Source organism: Prionailurus viverrinus, chromosome B4, assembly GCF_022837055.1.
Source record: "Prionailurus viverrinus isolate Anna chromosome B4, UM_Priviv_1.0, whole genome shotgun sequence".
NCBI lineage: Eukaryota > Metazoa > Chordata > Mammalia > Carnivora > Felidae > Prionailurus > Prionailurus viverrinus.
Genome location: NC_062567.1, coordinates 39,337,058 through 39,360,144, shown reverse-complemented (window position 1 = coordinate 39,360,144; position 23,087 = coordinate 39,337,058). Strand labels below are relative to the sequence as shown.

Below are 23,087 nucleotides of genomic sequence, written 5' to 3'. Positions count from 1 at the left end.
ATATGTATATGTACATATACTTAAAGTAATATTGTAGCTTAAGGAAGAATGCAGGTGGATGGCCATATTTTGGAAGCTAGAATTTAAGAAAGATCTCTAAGTTGCTAGATACTTCTTTTTGTGATCTCAGGCTGCTGTAACAAAATACCATAGGTTGGTGGCTTAAACGACAGACATTTATTTTAGACAGTTCTAGAGGCTGGAACATTTGAGATCGTGATGCTGCAGCATGGGTGGGAGGGGACCTAAAAATTCAGTCCATGACAGTACTGTAAATGAATCCAGGGACCCTGATAGTGTCTCTGTCACAGAATGTTACATTTCCTTTTCCTTTGCCTTAACAAGCTTATTTTCTGTCATCTAGGAAGATTTGGGGAATTAATCAACAGCTCCACCATTCCTTCCTCAACTTCAAAACAGAAGTTCCTGTGTCTTTACATACAGCACACATGCACTGTGTACATGAGAAGCTTTAACTCATTGCACACATTGTCTTTTGCCATCCTGTACACAACTAACTGAGCTCAGAGAACGTCTTAGGGGAGAATCTACCTCAAACATGTAACTGCCTTTGAAAAAGAAAAAAGATGAGGGAATGTTTATTAAATTTTTATAAGACATAATAATGATTCTTTTTTGGGCATTACTAAACATTTTGTGTGAATGAATAAAAACAAATTGAGTAATTTCACGTGACACACTGATAGTGATCTCAACATACTTCTGGAAATTTCTACTGACTGTTTTTGGGTGTTGCTTTCCCAATTTCCTTTTGTCTTTGCTCTGTGTCCCAGAGTGAATCAAAGGAAGCCCGTCTTTGAAAAGACTTCTTTTGACTTATTTTTTATACAGGGAGCTTTCTGATCTTATTTGGAATAAGTAAGATTAATGTTCACTCTCAAGTATTTCTGAGGGTATACTTACTCCCTTACTCACAGGACTACACCCTTGTGGAAAAATACAAGAGGTTTCTGGTTCTCCCAACCACTGGACAACAAGAGAGTTAATACACAATGAGCCAAGAACCTCAAAATAAACGTGAGTACATTCTCTCCTTTCAATTTGAAAGAGACAAATGTGATTATGACTAAGATTTTTTTTTAAGTTTATTTATTTTGAGAGAGAGATAGAGAGCAAGTGAGGGAGGGGCAGAGAGGGGGGAGAGAGAGAGAATCCCAAGCAGGGTCTAACAGCACAGAGCCCAACGAGGGACTCAAACTCATAAACCATGAGATCGTGACCTGAGCTGAGATCAGGAATCGGACATTTAACCCACTGAGGCACCCAGGCGCCCCATAATTAGGACTAGGATTTAAAAATACAAATTTAACAAAATTATAGTTATGAAGATTGAAGATGAGGAGGAGGAGGACATTAAAGGAAATGACAATGACTTTGGTGAAGAGGAAGGTCATAGATAGATTCGATTATGTTGGGAAGGGAAGCTTCTTTATGAAATGCAAACTGGGCCAAAAGAGGAGGTAAAGTATACAAAAGAAAAATAAGATGGGAAGAAAGAGAGCAATTCGGGAAGATTCTTTTAAAGGCAAGAGGAAGAAGGAAGATCTACAAAACACGATGACCAAGGCTCACAGTTTACCTGGGGGCTCTGCCGTTAATCCCCGTTTATGCTGCACTTAAGTGTCACAATGTATTTGCTTTACAAGAATATTGAGTAATATTTTTGAGAAAGAGAACAAATGCAGAAATACATAATTTAAAAATTAATGTTTTGCTTCACCTCATCAACCCAAGCATGGCAAACTTCAATGGGAGCACAGAGTATACTGGTCTTGAAATTTTTTATGTAACAACACATCTTGAAGACTTTTTCCGTTGATACTTACTGATGTATATGATTATTTTAATCACTGTGCAGAATTCCATCATAGAGACTCGCCATAATTTAGAATCTGCACTAATACACAAGCAAGTGTTGGTTGCTGGTTCTGGTACTGCAATGAATATCCTTTCCTATAAATAAGTTCAGTTATTTTCATACGACAGATCTCTAGGATTGAAATTGTTGCGGCAAATGTAATGCACTTAAAAACTGATAAAGGCAGGGGCGCCTGGGTGGCGCAGTCGGTTAAGCGTCCGACTTCAGCCAGGTCACGATCTCGCGGTCCGTGAGTTCGAGCCCCGCGTCAGGCTCGGGGCTGATGGCTCGGAGCCTGGAGCCTGTTTCCGATTCTGTGTCTCCCTCTCTCTCTGCCTCTCCCCCGTTCATGCTCTGTCTCTCTCTGTCCCAAAAATAAATAAAAACGTTGAAAAAAAATTTAAAAAAAAAACCAAAAAACTGATAAAGGCTGCTAACTTGGTCTGTCTGAAGGCTTTCTAATTTATATTTCGTCAGTTGCATTTATTTCCTCACCAAGAGAGTTAATTTTCCCCCCAACCCTACCAACACTGCATTTTTTTTGTTTTCCTCTAAAACTCTCATTTGTGAAAAAGTATATCATTATATTTTAGTTTACATTTCTTTGAACATCCTTTTTTTGTTTAATGGCCATCTATAATTTCAGAAAATTAAGTTTTCAGCAAATATCCGGATCCGGTTTTTGCTTAGTTTTTGAATTGACTTTTGAAATTCTCTACACTGCGTAGACAATAATATTGTGACAAAATTTTCTTTCATATGGTGCTTGTGTCTTACCATTATTCGTGTTATATAGATGTTTAAACTTTTATGGACATAATTGACATTATCAATTTTTTATTATTTGGGGGTTTTGTGTCTTGCTTATAAAAAGCCCTTCCTATTAAAAAAAATGTTTATATTTTTATGAATGTATGTGTGTATCAGTAAGCTCTAAAACTGACTTATTCAGGAGGAAATCTTTAAGCTCTCTGCTAGATCTAAAATATTTTGGATGATCTCATGGTTAGCTTGCTCCTCAGTAGAGTATTTTCCTTAGTTCTTAGTTCTTGTGGCTGAGAAGACAATCTGTTTATCTTTCTTTTTGTCCCTGCAGAAGAAGGCCAGCCTTCCCACCTGATCCCTTGGGCCATTGCTATTTTTTTCATCTCACTCCTCAGTGCTTGTTTTATTGCAAATTGTTTGGGTAAGTTATTACCAAAAGTGGAACTCTTTATGAATTATTTTCTCAACTAAACTTCATAAAGTTGCTCTAAGCCTTTTGTTATCTTGATTTTCCTCCAACATTTCGATTCATAATGTTTTTCAAGGTCTTGAACTTAAAATCCAGAGCTCTGTACTTAACCTTCTATTCTTGATGGTGCTGTCTTGTGTAAGGGAACAAAATATGGAAGTTAGAGTCCCCTTTCTAAAAAAAATTTTTTTTTCAATGTTTATTTTTGGGACAGAGAGAGACAGAGCATGAACGGGGGAGGGGCAGAGAGAGAGGGAGACACAGAATCGGAAACAGGCTCCAGGCTCTGAGCCATCAGCCCAGAGCCTGACGCGGGGCTCAAACTCACGCACCGCAAGATCGTGACCTGGCTGAAGTCAGACGCTTAACCGACTGCGCCACCCAGGCGCCCCAAGAGTCCCCTTTCTATACATATGAAGGGTGGTGACTATAGTAAATCATACCCCATTTTTACTGAGATTACTAAGGGCTGCATGTTATCAGTAAAGAGTAACCAGCAAAAACCCAACTTTCTGATGGACTGTAGTCTGGCTTTTTTTTTTTTTTTAATTTTTTGATGTTTATTTATTCACAAGAGAGAGAGGGCATGAACAAGGGAGGGGCAGAGAGTTGGTGACGCAGAATCCAAAGCAGGCTCCAGGCTCTGAGCTGTCAGCACGGAGCCCAACGTGGGGCTCGAACTCATGAACCATGAGATCATGACCTGAGCTGAAGTCTGGCGCTTAACCGACTGAGCCACCCAGGTGCCTCTTTGAAACGAAGAACAATGAAAGATTTGTTCTTTCTAATAGCAAGATCGTGTGTAAAGTTATTATAATTACACTAATATAGCATAGGTGCAAGTATGGATGAATAGACCAGAGGAAAGATAAAGAGAGCTTAGTTACAGATCCTGCCTATATGAATCTCTATATAAAACAGAAGGGGATATTGCCGTTATAGGGAAAGGACAGATTTGTTCAGTTAATGTGCTAGAGGACCATTGATCATCCTTATTCAAAAAATGAAATCAGTCTCCTGTTTTATACCTTGTACAAAACCAACGCAAGGTGGATTATTGGCCAAAATGTGAAAAGCAAATCGATAATCCTTTTTAGAAGATACATGGAGAATATGTTCATATCCTCAAGGCCGGGAATAATTTCTTTTTTTTTTTTTAATTTTTCTTAACGTTTATTTATTTTTGAGACAGAGAGAGACAGAGCATGAACGGGGGAGGGGCAGAGAGAGAGGGAGACACAGAATCGGAAGCAGGCTGCGGGCTCTGAGCTGTCAGCACAGAGCCCGACCCGGGGCTCGAACTCACAGACCGTGAGATCATGACCTGAGCTGAAGTCGGACGCTCGCTCAACCGACTGAGCCACCCAGGCGCCCCAAGGCCGGGAGTAATTTCTTAAACAAGTCACAAAGTGTGCTAGCCAGTGAAGAAACTGTTGACCAATTAGACTATATTAAAGTAAAAATTACTCTACAACAAAAACACCAAGAAATAAAACAGCCATTGGAGACGGTGTTTTTAATATATAAAAAAAAATGGATAAAAAAATTTAGTGGACAGTATATATAAACAATCCTTTCAACCCAATAGGAAAAAATACTGACAATACAGCAGAAAAATAGGCAAAATTTCGAATAGCCGTTATAGAAAAGAAAGCCTGAAATGTCTAATGAACGCATAAAAAAGGTCAAGTTTTGGGGGACATGCAAATTCAACTCACAGTGAGGTACCTTTGCAAATATACCAGGATGGCAACAATGGAAAGGTCTGGCACTATTGACTATTGATGGTGTGGAGGGACTGGACCTCCAATGAATTGCTGCTAGTGGGAGCGTAGAACAGTACAACCACTTTGGAAAAGTTTGCCACTATCATAGTTGGCAATATGCATATCTTGTTACCAGCAATTCCGCTCCTAGGCGTATAGCATCCTACAGAAAGACATGCTTATGTGCTCTAGGATGCATGGTCAAAAACTCTCCAAGAGGTACGTACAGTTCACAGGAGCCAACAGGGGAAGCGATGCAAATATTTACCAGAAGACGAATATCTAAATACATTTTAGTGCATTAAGACAACAGATCACTTTATAGCAGTCAAAATTAATCGATTATAGTTGCGGGTAGCAATATGGACAAATTTCAGAAGTTAACACTGAGCGAATGGCCGAAGGAAAAGAAGGCATATTTTAGGATTTGATTTATATAAAGCTCAAAAGCAGGCAAATCTAATCTGTATGGTTTAGGGATATGTCATTAAGGGGTACGATTGTGAGACAAAGCACAAGGCGATTACTTTAAAAGGGGCATAGTTACCTTTAAGAGACTGAAAGTGGGTTGTATGTGGGATGTGACTCATAAATCTTAGCAGGACCATCCCTGTGTTTACTAAAAATCTCCGCCCTAACACAGACTGTGAGAAAAAACAGAGGCTTGCAGGACTACTGCCATAAAGCACAGAATGGATAATATGCTAATAAAAAAATAATTTTTGGGGCGTCTGGGTGGCTCAGTCGGTTAAGCATCCGACTTCGGCTCAGGTCACGATCTCACGGTCCGTGAGTTCGAGCCCCGAGTCGGGCTCTGTGCCGACAGCTCAGAGCCTGGAGCCTGCTTCGGATTCTGTGTCTCCCTCTCTCTCTGCCCCTCCCCCATTCATGCTCTGTCTCTCTCTGTCTCAAAAATAGATAAACATTAAAAAAAAATTAAAAAAAAACTTTTTTTTTGCAACTCCTTTCAACCAGTTCACCCAGAGCTGGAACAAAGGACTGCGTAGTAAGAAAAGGGATAGTTACCTTAACTCTTATGGGAAGAGAAAGGTCAGAGTGACCAGCCCCATTTCCCTACTTCAGGAGTTTTACAGGAAAAGAAAACTAACTTGTTTTCCTCCTTGACAGTGACTCATTACAGCTTTCTACACTGCAGGAGACGCATGGGAATGTTCAAGTTACCAGAGTATTACAAGAAGATAACATGCACCAAAGAGGAATCAAAACTGAAAGGTACAGATAGCAAAGGGCATAGGAGAATTTCTGTCTTCCATTTCTATTCAGGTTCATAATCTGATTTAAATTTTTTTAAATGTTTATTTTATAAATAAAGGGGAGGGGCGCCTGGGTGGCTCAGTCGGTTGAGCGGCCGACTTTGGCTCAGGTCACGATCTTGCGGTCCGTGGGTTCGAGCCCCGTGTCGGGCTCTGTGCTGACAGCTTAGAGCCTGGAGCCTGCTTCAGATTCTGTGTCTCCCTCTCTCTCTGCCCCTCCCCCATTCTTGCTCTGTCTCTCTCTGTCTCAAAAATAAATAAACATTAAAAAAATTTTATTAATAAAGGGGAGAAGGGGGGAGGAGCAGACAGAGACAGAGACACAGAATCTGAAGCAGGCTCCAGGCTCTGAGCTGTCAGCACAGAGCCCGATGTGGGGCTTGAACTCACAAGTGGTGAGATCATGACCTGAGCCGAAGTCAGACGCTCATCCGACTGAGCCACCCCGGCGCCCCTCATAATCGGATTTAAAGGAATCAGTAGTAAACCAGGAGAGATTAAAAAACATGAGCATCTGGTGCAAGAATGAACATCAATAAATAGAAACAGATTTCTCACGACTGTAGTCAGTTGAATAACTGAAGAATATAAGAATACATTTAGGGTCCATTTTTGGCATCCAAAACATAACATTAACTTAATTCCATTTTCTTTTGATTCACACATATCTTAAGGACTGTTTCCTTCTAGAATATACAGCTTTGCTGAAGGGACTTTATCTCTTTTATCATTCTAGAATTTGTAAAATCTCATCTGGGAAAATGGGGAAATGCTTGACAGTTCTAGTAGGTTCTCTTCTCCCTTTGCATATAATTTCCTACAAAAGGCTTTATTCTAGAAGATACATGTAGGGACATGGAAAAATGATGATGTCTTCTAAGAGAATATCTTCTAATTTTCTCACAGTCACGATGTGATTCAGACAGTTTTGTTTAGAGAATATTTAGAATGTAGTTTTCAGGATTTTTTTTTAAAAGGGAAATAGGATGATTTTGGTAATCATGGTATTATTTCCCAAAATGTGAACTGCATGGTTAGCAGAAAAGTTATGCAATCTGTTACAGATGATAGGCTCCTTGTAAGTAATTTTCATGTCAATTTCCTCACGAGGAAGCACCTGGAATTGCTGTCCTACTGGTTGGAGATCCTTCCAGGACAGTTGCTATTTACCTCTGAATGACAACAAGACATGGGCAAAGAGCGAGAGGAACTGCACGGACATGGGGGCTCATCTGGTCACCATCACCTCAGAAGCTGAGCAGGTATGTTGGGAGGCTCACATCAGCCTCTCTGCTGGTTTGAATCTCTTGGCATAGACAGGAATTTCTTTGCTCTGTCTCTGTGCCTTTGCTCTATCTGTTTCCTCTTTCTTCCTTATTTTTCTTCATCTGGCCAACTTCTGTTCTCTCCAGATTTGATTCATGTATTATTTCCTCCAGAAAGTGACCCTGACCATCTTCCCTACTCCATCCTCCCTGTTCCCGTTTGGAGATACTTCCGTGGTACTTTGTGTATTGCGTGACCATGGCTCTTGCTTCGCTAGTGTTAACTGGGAGGTTACCTGTTCACTGCCCCATCTCTTCCAATGACTCTGACTTTGTAGAGGGCTGGGGCCATGCTTTCCTCACCTCTGCATCTCCAAAGTCTTGTGCAGTGCTAGGCGCACTGGATAGGACCTGATACATGTTTGGTGAGTAAGTGAATACGTGAATGGTTAATCATGACTGAATAAGTGAATACGTGAATGGTTAATCATGACTGAGATAGCTTCTCAGGATAAAGCATAGGAAAAATAATTCAGCTGTCTGGTTGTAATTCTAAATAAAAAACAATTCTTAAGTTTTATTCAGTTTTTTTTTTAAAAACCAATTTATTTCGTCATATAATATACTTCCAGAGATGTACCGTAACTCCTAATCTACTCTTTTCTTTGTGAAGGGGGTTTCCTGGAGAATTCTGTTCCAATGGTTTTGCAATCTACAGGTTCATTGACTCTTTGAATAAAATGGAACTTAATTTAATATGCAAGCCATTGAAGAGACAATTTTATTTTTTTATTTTTATTTTTTCAATATATGAAATTTATTGTCAAATTGGTTTCCATACAACACCCAGTGCTCATCCCAAAAGGTGCCCTCCTCAATACCCATCACCCACCCTCCCCTCCCTCCCACCCTCCATCAACCCTCAGTTTGTTCTCAGTTTTTAAGAGGAAGAGATGATTTTAAAAACAAAAGTTAAAGAAAAATCCGATCCTACTAAGCATTGTGCTAAGTGATTTGCAAGTATGATCTCACTTACTCTTCACAGTAATTCTTTGAAGTCATCCACTTTTGGAGATGAGAAATCTTGAGTTTGGAGGGGTATAAGCACTTATGACATTACACAATATATGGCAGAGGCAGGATTGAAAGATCTGTCCGATGACAGTGCTTCTGTGCTTAGCTAGCAGTAATCCACCTGACCTTTCCCCACGTTTCCTAACATAACAGCTACTAAATGACAAATGCAAATATACTTACAAAAGTTTACCTTTTTATGCAGAACTTTATTGTTCAATTTTTGGATAGACGGTTTTCATATTTCCTGGGACTTACAGATGAGGACCATGAAGGCCAGTGGTCCTGGGTGGACAAGACACCATTTGACCCACATATTGTGTAAGTATATTGACTGGGGTGAAAACTTTCTAGGCAAAGACAAGAAGATAGCAAGGAGAATTCATTTGCCCCGAGGCATACCGATATAGAAATGCCTGCTCAGAGAGGACCGTTATGTATTGAGCAACTTCTCTACTAATAAATGACTATATTTCTATTAGAGAGTGCAGCTCTAAATTTTTCACCGGGGGGCGTTTTCTCTACATGTCTCCTGATCTACACACACACACACACACCCACACAAATACAAATATAAAGATATACATATATATTTTTTCATTTTAGATTCTGGCATGAGGGTGAACCCAACAACTATAAACAGAGTGAAAATTGTGTTATCCTTGTTAATGTCCAAGACAAATGGGCCTGGAATGACTTTCCTTGTAACTTTGAGAGAAGAAGAATTTGCAAGTTACCTGGAACAACGTTCAACTAGAAACCTCCAAAGGAGTCCTTATGATGGCAACAGAAAAGGGGAACCAATTAGACCAGGGCAGAATGTACCTGCACCATTGGAGCAGAGAAAACATGCTGAGAAAATAGAACATTTTTCAGTTACGATGGCCTTACTTTTGTTTTATTCATTCAAGACAATGTGCTTTTGTGTGGTTTGGTGGCCAGAATCATCTTTTCTGTGAGAATCCATTTTCATGAACTTTGCTTGCTTGATAGTGTATCGAAGTATTTCCTTTTCGATTGGTGTGCATTGATTATATGTCAAACAGAATGGCTCAAATGAGGTGATCTCTTGGTCATTGTTCTCCTCTGCTCAAATTCTTAGCTCTTAAAATTCAAAGGCAGGGTATTCCAACTGATAGAGGCATGCCACTTTTTTTTAAATATGACAAACCCTTTGAAGTTTTTAAACAACATTCTTATTGTTCAATGTCTCGTTCCCAGACTTTTTAATAGTATCAGCCATTAGATTGACATTCCATGAGCAAAATATTTTCTGAACAGGAGTATAGGAGTTCTGAATCGTAGTATTGCCAAGATGGAAAAAAAAAGAAAGTCTATCTACCTTTAAAAACATTTTCTTCTTACTCTACCTTAAATGTCTTCCCAAAGCAGGGAGTCCCAAGCTGACTTAGTTTCTTTTCAAGCGGATAAATCCCTCATAGGCCACCTTAACCAAACTGCCTTCAACTCTGTAGCTGAGGAAACTGAACCCACGGGAAGGCAAAGAGCTCACCTGGAACATTGCTAGTTCATGAAGAGAAACAGGACTGTGGCCCAGAACTACTTTTCATGAGCGGCAAACTGTGTTGCCTTCGGTATTACAGGAAAGTTACTGGGGTGACTTGGCCTTTTGACTAATGGATGAAAGTTCTAGCATTGTATTCGTGTTTCTACATTTTTAATTTGAGTCAGGAAAAAAAAATTCATATTTTCAGCCCATTTATGTTAGCATGTCTTTTTAGAGCTATAAAGCTAGAGTTCAAACTAGAAGGGAAGTCCTTGTCTTAACAACATGACATGACACTTTCATAAACTAGTGTTAACTGTGGAGCAGTGCTATCCAAAATATGGTGGTCTTTCTTAAAATTCTCAATTTGCTGATGTTTCCTGAATTGAGGCTAAACAATTCCAAGCAGTGGCTTTTTTTTGAAGTTGATTTTATTTTGAGAGAGAGAGAGAGAGAAAGAGTGAGCATGAGCAGGGGAGGGGCAGAAAAGGAGGGAGAGAGAGAGAGAGAGAGAGAGAGAATCCCAACTGGGGTCTGTTCTCTCGGCACAGAGCCCTATATGGGGCTCCATCTCACAAACGCGAGATCGTGACCTGAGCCAAAGTCAAGAGTCAGATGCTCAACCACTCAACTGATTTGGCCATCCAGGCCAAGCAACGGCTTTTTAACCTGACTGCCTTAAAGCTATTTTTGAAAACAGCATTTCTTTTGTAAATTACTTAGTGATTTTCTGTGTTAGGAAGATTAGTGTTTGATTGATTGTGTGTGTGTGTGTGTGTGTGTGTGTGTGTATGTGTGTCTGCATTTAAAGCTGATACTTTTAACTGAAGGAGTGCTAATGATTTTAATTGTTCGCCATTCACATAGCACAAAATCTACAAAACTTGTGGAAATAATTTTATGTATATGCTAAAAGGCTTTGTGTAGTTAACATCATCCATTTTCTCTACCGTATATAGGTAGAGATTCAGTTGCCAATAAAATGTGATCTCTATGTGATTTTATACATCTGTGTCGGCATCTATATCCTTAATCTCTTTTCTCGCAGTCTGATCATTTTCCGTTACCTCCGTGGTGACCACCACAGACCATCGTTCTTACCCGGATTATTGCAATGGCCTTCTGACTGGTCTCCCTATTTCCACCCTCGGGCCCTTTCAATCTATTCCTAACTCTCATGACACTTGTATTCCTCCTAATTTCTTTAAGACACCTGATAGTAATTTCATAAAAATAAATGCAAATTTTTTAGGGCATTGTGGTAGTCTTAGAAATTTGAAACACTTAAAAAATTTAAATATTGGTTTTGTGTTTGCTGTATATGTGTGTGTGTGTGTGTGTGTGTTTGCCACACACACACACACACACACACACATCTCAAACAGTAAAAATGTAAATAAAAGTATCAGTTAAATCTTCCACCCCGAACTTCAGTCCCTTAAATACCTCTTCAGAGTAGATATGATTATGTTTCTTATATGTATTTCCATATATGTTTATATGTGTTATATAAATATATATACATACATAACCTACTGTTTTTATACTAATAGCAACATTATCTACATTGCCTTAAACATCTTACAATTTTTTCCCCACAAATCTAAGGGGTTTTTGTTTGTTTGTCTGTTTTCATCATGACAAGTGTATTCTTTGATCCCCATCACCTATTTCCTCCTTTTCCCCACCCACCACCCATCTGGTAACCAGCAGTTTGTTCTCTATAGTTAAAGAGTCTGTTTCTTGGTTTGTCTCTCTTTTTTTCCTTTGTTCCTTTGTTTTGTTTCTTAAATTCCACCTATGAGTGAGATCGTGTGGTATTCGTCTTTCTCTGTCTTATTTCGCTTGGCATTATACTCTGTAGCTCCATCCATGTTGCAAATGGCAAGATTTCATTGTTTTTTTTATGATGGAATAATATTCTGTTGTGTATACACGGCTTCTTTAAGCTTCCGTAATTTGGCTATTGTAGATAATGCTGCTATATACATTGGGTGCATTTATTCCTTTGAATTAGTATTTTTCCACCCTTGGAGTAAATACCTCATAGTGCAATTACTGGATCATAGGGTAGTTCTATTTTTAACTTTTTGAGGAACCTCCATATTTCTTCCACAGCGGCTGTACCAGTTTCCATTTCCCCTAATGAATACAGGAGCGTTCCTTTTTCTCCACATCCTCCCCAACACTTGTTTCTTGTGTTTTTTTATTTTAGTCATTCTCACAGGTATGAGGTGGTATCTCATTGTGGTTTTGATTTGCATTTCCCTGATGCTCAGTGATGTTGAGCATCTTTTCATGTGTCTGTTAGCCATCTGGATGCCTTTGGAGAAATGTTTGTTCACGTCTTCTGCCCATTTTTATTTTATTTTCAATGTTTATTTATTTTGAGAGAGAGAGAGCAACATGAATAGAGTAGGGGCAGAGATAGAGGGAGACACAGAATCTGAAGCAGGCTTCAGGCTCCGAGCTGTCAGCACAGAGCCTGATGCAGGGCTCAATCCCACAAACCATGAGATCATGACCTGAGCCGAAGTCAGACGCTTATCCGACTGAGCCACCCAGGCGCCCATTCTTCCCATTTTTAAATTGATTATTTGGTTTTGGGGGGAAAATATCTTGCATTTTTTACTTAAAAATATATTTTGGAAAATGATTTATACCTTGCCCCATATAAGTAAATAGTGTTTCATTATATTGGTATATCATAATCTGAGATAACTTTTGAGTGACAAAATATTTCCTTTATATAATAAAAATCAACAAAACTACATATTGTCACATATATCTAAGAGGAAAGAACACTTTAAGGAAAACTAATATAGATAAACCTTGGTGTGCGAGCATAATTCATTCCAGAAACATGCTTGTAATCCAAAGCACTTGTATATCAAAGTGAATTTCCCCATAAGAAATCATGGAAACTCAGATGATTCATCCCACAACCCCAAAATATTCATATAAAAATGATTACAATACTGTAACATAATACAAAGTAACAAGGAAAATATAAAATATAAAGAAAAATAAAGAAATTAACCTGCCCTTACCTTTGAAAACCTTCGTGGCTGGTGTGAGGGAGACAAGAGAAGGAGAGTTATTGTGTAGGGTGACTTTCACTATCATTAATGGAATCACTGCTATCTATTGGCTCCATGAAATCTTCTGCATCGGGGCCATTGTATACACTCACACGGATGTTGACTTCGGTACAGTATTGATAAACTCTTTTTTTTTTTTTTTTAATTTTATTAAAAAAAATTTTTTTTTCAACGTTTATTTATTTTTGGGACAGAGAGAGACAGAGCATGAACGGGCGAGGGGCAGAGAGAGAGGGAGACACAGAATCGGAAACAGGCTCCAGGCTCTGAGCCATCAGCCCAGAGCCCGACGCGGGGCTCGAACTCACGGGCCGCGAGATCGTGACCTGGCTGAAGTCGGACGCTTAACCGACTGCGCCACCCAGGCGCCCCCAGTATTGATAAACTCTTGTCACATGCTGTATTTAATGTAACTGGCAGTAAGGCAGCAGAGGAAAGGGTCTATATTGGCAGACAGCCTGACCTAGAATGAAGCAAAGCATTCCTAAGGTTACTCTTGTATAGAAAAGGAGAGGACTATCCATAGGTGCTTTGAAGTGACAAAAAATACACTAGTGCCTATTGTGGGCATCTTCCAACATTCTGAAAAATCACTGATTTTTCTGCCAAACACCACAGTCTGAGACTGAGCATCTGAACATGGGAGATGATCACCCACAATCCCACAGAGAGAGAGAGAGAGAGAGAGAAGAACCATTGGCTCAGTTGTGATCATATGACATTCGGTGTCACATACTATTTGTGTTGCAAGACATTGCTCTTTTATCAAGTTAATATTTATTAGAAATGTTTGCTCGTCTTGCGGAACACTTGCAGAACAAGTTACTCGCAATCCAAGGTTTTACTACATATTATATTCACTTACCCAGTTGAATTTTCCCATCTAATGATTACACATTAATTTCAGTGTATGAATTTTGAGGGTCTCTGTGTGGTGCCGTGTGCAAGAAGTGTGGTTATTCAAGGTACCAAGATATTTAAATATTCTTGAATAACCATATCAGCATTGATTAAAATATTATGCACGTAGTGGATAGGCTTGAGATAGAAAGTTGTCAAGCTGAATGTTCTCTTAGAACAACTTAGCTATTGGACCCTGGCCCTAGCTGAGCAATAGCCACAAATCCAAGTGAGATTCAGTTATCCAGTGGAGCCATTTGCAACAGCGTGGATGGAACTAGAGAGTATTATGCTAAGGGAAATAAGTCAGTCAAAGACAAATATATGATTTCACTCATATGTGACATTTAAGAAACAAAACAGATGACCATAGGGGAAGGGAAGCAAAAATAACAGAAAAACAGAGGAGTCAAACCATAAGAGACTCTTAAATACAGAGAACAAACTGAGGGTTGCTGGCGGGGTATTGGGGGTGGATGGGCTAAGTGGGTGATGGAGGACACTTGTTGGGATGAGGATTGGATATTATATGTAACTGATGAATCATTAAATTCTATTCTTGAAATCATTATTACACTGTATGGTAACTAACTTGGATTTAAATAAAAAAAAAAAAGAAATCTTCTATATCTATATTGAGTTTTATTCCTAGTAGAGCTATTTTTCTCAGGATGTTAATGAAATTATAAATCCTTTGGAATTCTGAAATGTTTTGCTATCCTATAGGAAAATATACAGGCGTTTCTGCTTCATTGCAAATTTATGATCTATTTTATAAAAGTCGTTAGTATATTTCTTGGAGAGTTCATATATATCCACTTAGTAATATAGCATTGGATAGCTTCTACAGAGGTGAGTCCAATGAGGGAGGTTTTAAAGTCAACAGTTTGTCTATATCTTAAAAATAAATTGGTTCATTGAGTTGATCTCTGTGACAACTACTTGGCTCTAAGCTTTGTCAGCGTTGGGCCAGCTCTTGGGTTAATGATAACTAGCTAGTGTAATGGATTAGTTAATGGGATTCTTAGTCCCCCTTATTTGACTTATGGATATATGGCTTTGTTATTTGGAATTACAATTAAGCCTCTGATATAATTAACCTTTGACATACAAAATAAACACAAAATGTAAAAGAAAAGAAAAGAAAAGAAAAAGAAAATCCTCTTCTTTGCTGGGCTCTGTACTCGCTGTATGTCTCTATATGTTCATATAAATATTCACAAACAAAGCAGGAGTCTTCTTTACTTTTCCCAGCATTTGTTAGAGAATTGCTTGGTAAATTGGGAGAAGTCCTGAGACTAGTATAGAGAAAAATGCCTGTCAATCAGGATCATAAATTATATCGTTCAAAACTACTTATTTTATTTAAAATCTTTTTAAAAAAATTTTTCTTTCATGTTTATTTATTTTTGAGAGACAGAGACAGAGTGCAAGCAGGGGAGGGGCAGAGAGAGAGGGAGACACAGAATCCGAAGCAGGCTCCAGGCTCTGAGCTGTCAGCACAGAACCTGATGCGGGGCTCGAACTCACGAACCTCGAGATCATGACCTGAGCCGAAGTCAGACGCTTAACTGACTGAGCCACCCAGGCGCCCCAAAACTACTTAGTTTATTTATATCAAAAGCGACAAGTCCTTATGAAGTCCCTAGGTAGTCCTTATAAAGTGCAGTGCACAGTTTTCTCGTGTTGGTGTTGTGTTCATGGTCTTGTGCCTCTGTATTTATGCATTTCAGTTGTGCTCTCTGTTCTTAGAAGATTTTTTTGTTATTCAAAGCACTTATTTCAGGCATTTCACAAATCCGAAACATATTGAAGAAACAGGGCACGTCATTCCAATTTTTCCTCGGATTTGAAGAGTCTCGTATGGTAGCACAGTCCTCCACTGTAACTATATTGTTGGGCTCCCCTTCGTCCCAGAAGCTGGAAGAGAGCAAGTGCATTAGATTTTAAATCCCAGCTACAGGAAGCCAAGTGACCTCATATGCTAGACCAGTTGCATTTGTGTTGTGCTCCCTCGCAACAATTTTGTTGTGCATTATAACCTCCATTAGGCATTATAGTTAGGCATTAAACCTCCATTTTATTGAAGAAAAGGAATCCCGGAAAAACCAAACCACTTGTCTTAAGTCTTAGAGTTTGCGAGTGGCGAAGCCCAGCTGGATATTCCTGACTTTCTGGTCTGTCAAGCTTCCTCAGCTGTAGACCCATAATGAGAAGTTACGGGAAGCACTGATGCTCATGAATTTGTTTCCTTCACGCTTGTGTCTCATCTTATGTTTAGTTCCCTTTATTCTGCACCGAGTTTGTATTAACCTAGGTGCATACTTTAGTGGTGTTACGGTGCTGCAGAGAAGCAACTTTCTAGAGTCTCAGTGCATGGCAGCTGTCCTCTTAGAACTGAGCCTTTGGTTTCCTCAAATGCTAAATGAAGATTAATAATATTGATGTATCTCAGAAGGATGCAATTTAGGTAAAATGAAATAATTAATGAGATCAAACCCATGAAAACTCCAATGTGCTGTGCTCTAAGGATGTAAGGTCACTATCAAAGGGAAAAGAGACCTTATCAAGGGAGTCCCCACTTTCACTCCATAAATCTCCTTTCTCAAGTCACTACCCTCAAATCATTTACTAGTTTGGGCACAAGACTCTGAATTTCACTCTGTCTCTGCTGCATTTCCGATGAACTAGTCTTCGATTCTGAGTCCCTCCTCATGTTCATCTGTTATCTCCCCTTTATTCTTCAGATGGTCTCAGGAAGCAAGAGCACGAGATCCTCGTGCTTCCTTCGACTATCTTCTAGCACATAAAATCACCAAGGATTGACCTGAAAATATCTCATGGAATGGAAGGAGGTTCTGAGAACTCCCCTCAACAATGGTCTAACTTTGGGACTTGAGATAGTGTTAAAATTGTCCTGTAAGAAGGAAATTACCTCAGAGATTCGGTGAAAGGTGTGCCATCTACCCATTGCCACTGACCCTCAGTCACCTGGTCTGTCAGTCCAATATAAAACTCTCTCCTTTTCGGTTTCGCGTAGAAAAGAAATTCCTAGAGGAGCAACACGATAGAAACACAAAGTAGATCAGTCATTTCAATTTTGGACAAATGTTGAAGGTAATTGTTATTAAAAGAGGTAAAGTGGATTATAGGTGACAGATAAATGGCTCTGAAATCGTAAGATCATGGAGGAGTATCTCCTGATTTTTTTTTTTTTCAACGTTTATTTATTTTTGGGACAGAGAGAGACAGAGCATGAACGGGGGAGGGGCAGAGAGAGAGGGAGACACAGAATCGGAAACAGGCTCCAGGCTCTGAGCCATCAGCCCAGAGCCTGACGCGGGGCTCAAACTCACGGACTGTGAGATCGTGACCTGGCTGAAGTCGGACGCTTAACCGACTGCGCCACCCAGGCGCCCCAATTTTTTTTTTATTGTGGTAAAAATATACGGAACATAGAATTAAACCAACAAAAAGAGAATCTTTAACAGAGAAGGAGTTTCTTAATATCTCATTCAAAGCTGATCTACTGTTATTTGTAGCAAAAGCTACTTATATATCCAGCATGAAAGATTATTGATCACAGCTTAAAGATAACGGACATATCTTGGGCATATCTGACATAATCATCTGATGTGTTCATCAACACAACAGTGACTCTAAAATGAACTGTCAGCTCCCCCCCCCCCCCCCGTTTTTTTCCCTGTCTTAGTAAGAAAGGCATTGAACATGGAAATTCCCCTTTTTCCCCCCTCAGGCTCTTCTAGTGATGACAATAAATTAGAGTAGGTATCGACTTATAGAAATAGTAGGAACAGCATGCATTTTAATACATTCACTTAACAAACAGTAATTTTGGACCAAAGAGTGCATACACGTATGGAAAGAGGGATAGATTCTGGAAAGAATGTTACATTGACACTGGAGGTGACTGTGCTCCAACTACCTGCTCCTCCTGTGTGTTGATAACAACCAGATGTGCTCCCATGTTTGAGCAGTTTTTTACACTTGATGCCCAGGACATGGTGTTAGTAGAAAATAAGTAGCAGCTAGATTGAAAATGGATCCAGCTCAACGGACAACAATTCTTGACTGAACCTAGGAGGAGAGAAGTTTCCATGAGTGTCATGTATCAACTAAGTAAGGAAACAGAAAGCTTCATCTGGCCTCATGAAGTTCATCATTACCAGTCTTCTGACTGGTACCTTGGAGCCCCTTGTCCTTGACCACTCCCCAACCTACTATCTAAGACTTTAGAGAATTCCTATGTCAGTAAACACAAATAGCAATTGTCTTGTCTTTTGAGACATAACCCTTGTTTTCTAAATTAAAAAAAATTTTTTTAAACGTTTATTTTTTTTTTAATTTTTTTTAACGTTTATTTTTGAGATAGAGAGAGACAGAGCATGAATGGGGGAGGGTCAGAGAGAGAGGGAGACACAGAATCTGAAACAGGCTCTAGGCTCTGAGCTGTCAGCACAGAGCCCGACGCGGGGCTCGAACTCACGGACCACGAGATCACGACCTGAGCCGAAGTCGGACGCTTAACCGACTGAGCCACCCAGGCGCCCCAAACGTTTATTTATTTTTAAGAGACAGAACACGAGTGGGGAAGGGACAGGAAGAGAGGGAGACACAGGATCTGAAGCAGGCTCCAGGCTCTGAGCTGTCAGCACAGAGCCTGATGTAGGGCTCGAATCCATGAACCATAAGATCATGACCTGAGCCTAAGTCAGATGCTTAACTGACTGAGCCACCCAGGCACCCTGAGATATAATCCTTATTTTCTAAACTTTCCAGTAAATGCAGTCATACATACAATCTATCTCTGTTATGCTATTGATATAGAGCCTTATTAACTATTCTTAGAATGCCAAGGTGAGAGAAGGTTATGCGTTTTATCTAAGCAACTATCTCTCATGTTGCCCAAGCAATGTGCCCTCAACAAAGTCTCCAAACTGGTTGTGGAGATGGGCTAAACTTCTTAGAATTGTAGAATGTAAGTCTTTGAAGTTTATTAAAAAGAAATAGTCCAGTGTTTCTCAATTTAATGGTGAGGAAATTAAATTCCAGAGGAGCGTCATGTAGCATTTTGCTAAGACTTAGAACAAAACTATATATATATAAGAGTGTAGAGGGTACATTTCTGAGATATCTCCAAATTCCCTATTCTCTCTCTATTTTTTCTTCTTCACCTCATTGGGAAGTAAGTGAGGAATGAAAAGAAAGTGCACTCCTGGAGATAATACCTTCCACTTCTAGATTTTCTGTTCAGACATACCTCAAATTTCTTCTAAAAGTTTGCTATGGTGTCCCCAGGATTTCCTGTCCAATGCTAATCACGTTTTCAAAGTCCTAGACCTGTCTTATCAGTTCCTCATCATTCTCTGGTAGTACAGGCAAGATTTTATATTTTGTTTTTGAGAGACACAGGACACCATCCAACTCCTTGTCCCCAAATCAATCTAGAAGCCAAAAAGTGGCAATATGTAAATGTTGATGTTCAAATTTCAGGACCATTATACCCGATACATCTTTGTAGCAGGAGAAGTCCATTAAATCCTCATATGGCTGGAACTTTTTCTCATCACAGAGTTGAAAGCTATGATACGTCACTGTAAGGAAAGGGGCAGAGTGTATGTTCGTTATTCTTGATAAAGAATTAAGTTTATCATGTGTGTATTTGTAACAAAAGTACCAGCAATCATCATGATATCTTTTTTTTTTTACTATTTGTGCTTCTACACGGAGAGGTACCGAGATTTACTTACCCAAAGAAAAAAGGATTCACAACTCATGGTTTTTGCTGATTTATGAAGATGAATGTACTTTACTTCAGGTCCAAAGGCCCAGAGAAAACAAACATGCTTTCACTTTCTCTTATGCCCACCCTCCCTACCCTTGCTCCAAAACACAGTTTGTCATGTCTCTGGCTAGGTTCCCGTGGAGAAGTTTACACTCATGACAGAAGTACAAAGGCGAGGACTCAAGACCACCAAGGAGATGAAAAATGCCTATCATGAAAAATATGTCAGAGGTCGCTGCAATTTGGTAACCGTTCTGTACTAGTTGGGGTTCTAGTTGAGGAATAACCTGGAGATAAACAGGGAAGAAAGTGGAACAGAAATGCCCTTTGGGGGAGAAGGGAACCCACAGGCAAGAAGAAAGATTTTACTCTTAATATTCACCAGGGAGATTAAACTTGACCTTTAGAACTCACCAACACATCTGGTGATAAAACAGACACTGAGCAGTAGAATGGAGACCCCAGCAACAGTCCATAAGAGCCTTTGGGAAGAGAAGTGTCCTTTCTCTGTAGAAAGAAATATGCAAACATGGTCAATCTTCCCAAAGCAAGATACAAAAGACATTCTTATTCAACCTTACTTATCTCTTTCCACTTGCGCTGTCTATATGGAGTAATTCTTGGACTTCAGCATGCCTCAGAATCATCTGGAGAGTTTGTTTAAACACCGATGATGGGGCCTCACTTCTAGAGTTAACAATTCATTAGAGCTGCTATGGAGCCAGCAAGTTCCTGGTCTGGGAACCAGCTTTTAGAACCACTAGAATAAGCCATTGCTGATCTTAAGACTCGTGAACTGAGACAGATGTGCTATTTTTCCTTCTTAAGTCTCTCAGGCTTTCCGTCTTCTTTTCCTATCTTTGTCTTTCCCTTTCTCTCACCCTCTCTGTTTTGTTTTTTTAAAATTTTTTTTTCAACGTTTTTTATTTATTTTTGGGACAGAGAGAGACAGAGCATGAACGGGGGAGGGGCAGAGAGAGAGGGAGACACAGAATCGGAAATAGGCTCCAGGCTCCGAGCCATCAGCCCAGAGCCTGACGCGGGGCTCGAACTCACGGACCGCGAGATCGTGACCTGGCTGAAGTCGGACGCTTAACCGACTGCGCCACCCAGGCGCCCCTGTTTTGTTTTTTTTTTTAATCTCTCTCCTGCCCTCCTCTTTCTGGTGTCTCATTTCCCAAGCCCTTTGTAAACCAATTCATATAAAACGTGAGCAATGTTCTTATAGTTCCTCTCCCCCTCCCGCCCGATAAACATTTTACAAACAGGGAAAGTGAGTTCCAGAGAAGGGAGGTGGCTTGCCCAATGCAACACAGTGCAAGGGTGGGAACAGCAGTCTGATTCAGTTCTCCCCAAAACCCAGCCCAGCAACCCTCAGTACAACATAGCGTCTCCTAACCACTGCCTGTTTTCCCCCTTGCATTCTGTCTCTGTCTCCCTTCTTTCACTTCAGTGGAGACATTTCTAGAGTCCTATCCCCTCAGCATATTTATCACCGCTTCCCCCCCCCCCCCAAAAAAAAAGATCTATGAAAGAAAGGGAGAGTTGCAAATTTTACCTGTGCCTTGTGATGTAGATGGTTGGGATGAATTCATTCTCTCTCTCTCTCTCTCTCTCTCCTTCTCTTATCAGTTTCTGAGTCCAGTACTATTTTGTTGCTGAGATCTAAGGAAAATGAATCCATTTCTGTTTTGTTTTTTTTTTTTAAGGAAGTTCAGCCCGAAGGCCTAATAATATTAATTTGTTCTGCGGCTTTGTGTTTCAGTCAGGGTTTCCTTTCTTGCATAAGGAGGACAAGGGAGTTTACCGGGCAACGAGTCTCCTCACTTAAGGAAACAACAAAGTGGGGAAATGATGATAGTGGTAAGTACCAACAGAAATGGGCTGACCGAGGGGAAACATCAGGGGCTTAAAAATACTGTTTTCTTTGGGTGGATAAAATCGCTCTGTTTGGGGCCCCCCGGGGGGGCTCAGTCGGTTAAGCATCCGACTCTTGATCTCAGCTCAGGGCTCAATCTCAGGGAGGTGAGTTCAAGCCCCGCACTGGGCTCCGTGCTGGATGTGATGCCTATTTAAACAAACAAACAAACAAACAAACATTCGCTACTTTCTTCCAGGCCTCCCCACTCATGCCTCAGTTTGTCTCTGACATTTGCGGGGCCCGCCTCTGCACTCCCAGCTTTACTTCTGAGCCTTACTGTCACACATTTGTCGGCGGGAAAGAGGACAAAACCAAATCTTTGCACTCGGCACACAGCTGGGCACATAGTAGAGGCGTTTATAACTCCATGTGAGTTTCTTTTCATAGTTCGGGTGGGTTTCTTCCTCATTTGCTTGCAACGCTGGAACATTCTGGCTTCGTGTTGGGCTGAATATGTCGCATTGTGGGTTTATAGCCCTTTTGTTAAAGCAATCTCCTACCTCTGCCCCAGTTGAACCCCCCCACGCCTTACATGATATGACTACTTTGCAATTCAGCTCCGTTCCTTGTTCCTTCCGTTACAACACAGCTTCTGCCACCTTCGAGACTCAGTGGGTAATCTCATTCTATTCTTCCTAATTCTTTGGGAGTTTTTGTTTTATAATGTGACCTATATAAGAGAAATGAATTTGAATGTCAGAAGAAGCAATGTCAATTAGACACTAAAATATAATGCAGCTTTCTCTGGATGGTTAGTTACCTATAGTAATTTTCCACTCTATTCCTTAAAAATACTTTGGAACGAGATCCAGCTGGCCTCTATTGATTAAAATTCACAGGTGTCAGGAGGCGTTAGTAACATATATATGACTTGGTAATTCCCACAACAATGACTCACACGCTTTTCACATGTTAGAAAACATCCTTGTTCTCAAAGGGACTTTTTGTTGTTTCAGTGTATTGCTCAACTTCCTCTGCATCTTCCATTTTACAGTTATATAGATTTATTAAAGAATGTTTAAAAATTATACATGTCCATATTATAAAATATATGCATGTTTAACATGTGTCTTATCAGCAAACGGCTTTTGACCTACAAAAAGAAATTATACAATGGCTGAGTTAAATGAATTATTAAATGATGAATCATAATGACTACAGTCAATTATTTATTAATCATGATCAATCAGCAATAACTAATGTCAATTGACAATTATGTGTTAATAATTTTATGAACATGCAATTAATGAATATTAATAGTTAATGATTAGCATCTTACCAGCCAAAATATGTATATGTTTTGATCCTTTGTTTTATCACTTTTTCCAAATTATAAAAGTAATATTTTTTTTTTCAACGT

General features: G+C 39.7%; 2 protein-coding genes across 3 annotated transcripts; one reads left to right on the top strand and one right to left on the bottom strand.

The window, feature by feature from the left end:
* Positions 1–794: 794 nt before the first annotated feature.
* CLEC4D (C-type lectin domain family 4 member D) lies at positions 795–11,003 on the top strand. Its single transcript, XM_047864897.1, has 6 exons — positions 795–1,038; positions 2,976–3,065; positions 6,008–6,112; positions 7,264–7,415; positions 8,698–8,813; positions 9,099–11,003. The coding sequence occupies exons 1-6, from the start codon at positions 1,014–1,016 to the stop codon at positions 9,247–9,249; spliced, it is 639 nt and encodes a 212-aa protein (XP_047720853.1). The 5' UTR covers positions 795–1,013; the 3' UTR covers positions 9,250–11,003.
* A 4,589-nt stretch (positions 11,004–15,592) lies between these two features.
* CLEC4E (C-type lectin domain family 4 member E) lies at positions 15,593–21,519 on the bottom strand. Of its 2 annotated transcripts, XM_047866945.1 has the most exons (6): positions 21,365–21,519; positions 20,221–20,313; positions 19,526–19,615; positions 17,947–18,098; positions 16,936–17,051; positions 15,593–15,920 (listed from the first exon to the last, which is right to left on the bottom strand). In XM_047866945.1, exons 1-6 carry the CDS (start codon positions 21,399–21,401, stop codon positions 15,749–15,751), a joined length of 660 nt encoding a protein of 219 aa, XP_047722901.1. In that variant the 5' UTR covers positions 21,402–21,519; the 3' UTR covers positions 15,593–15,748. The 2 variants fall into 2 exon arrangements, with proteins under 2 accessions (XP_047722901.1, XP_047722902.1); XM_047866946.1 differs by lacking the exon at positions 19,526–19,615.
* Positions 21,520–23,087: the final 1,568 nt, after the last annotated feature.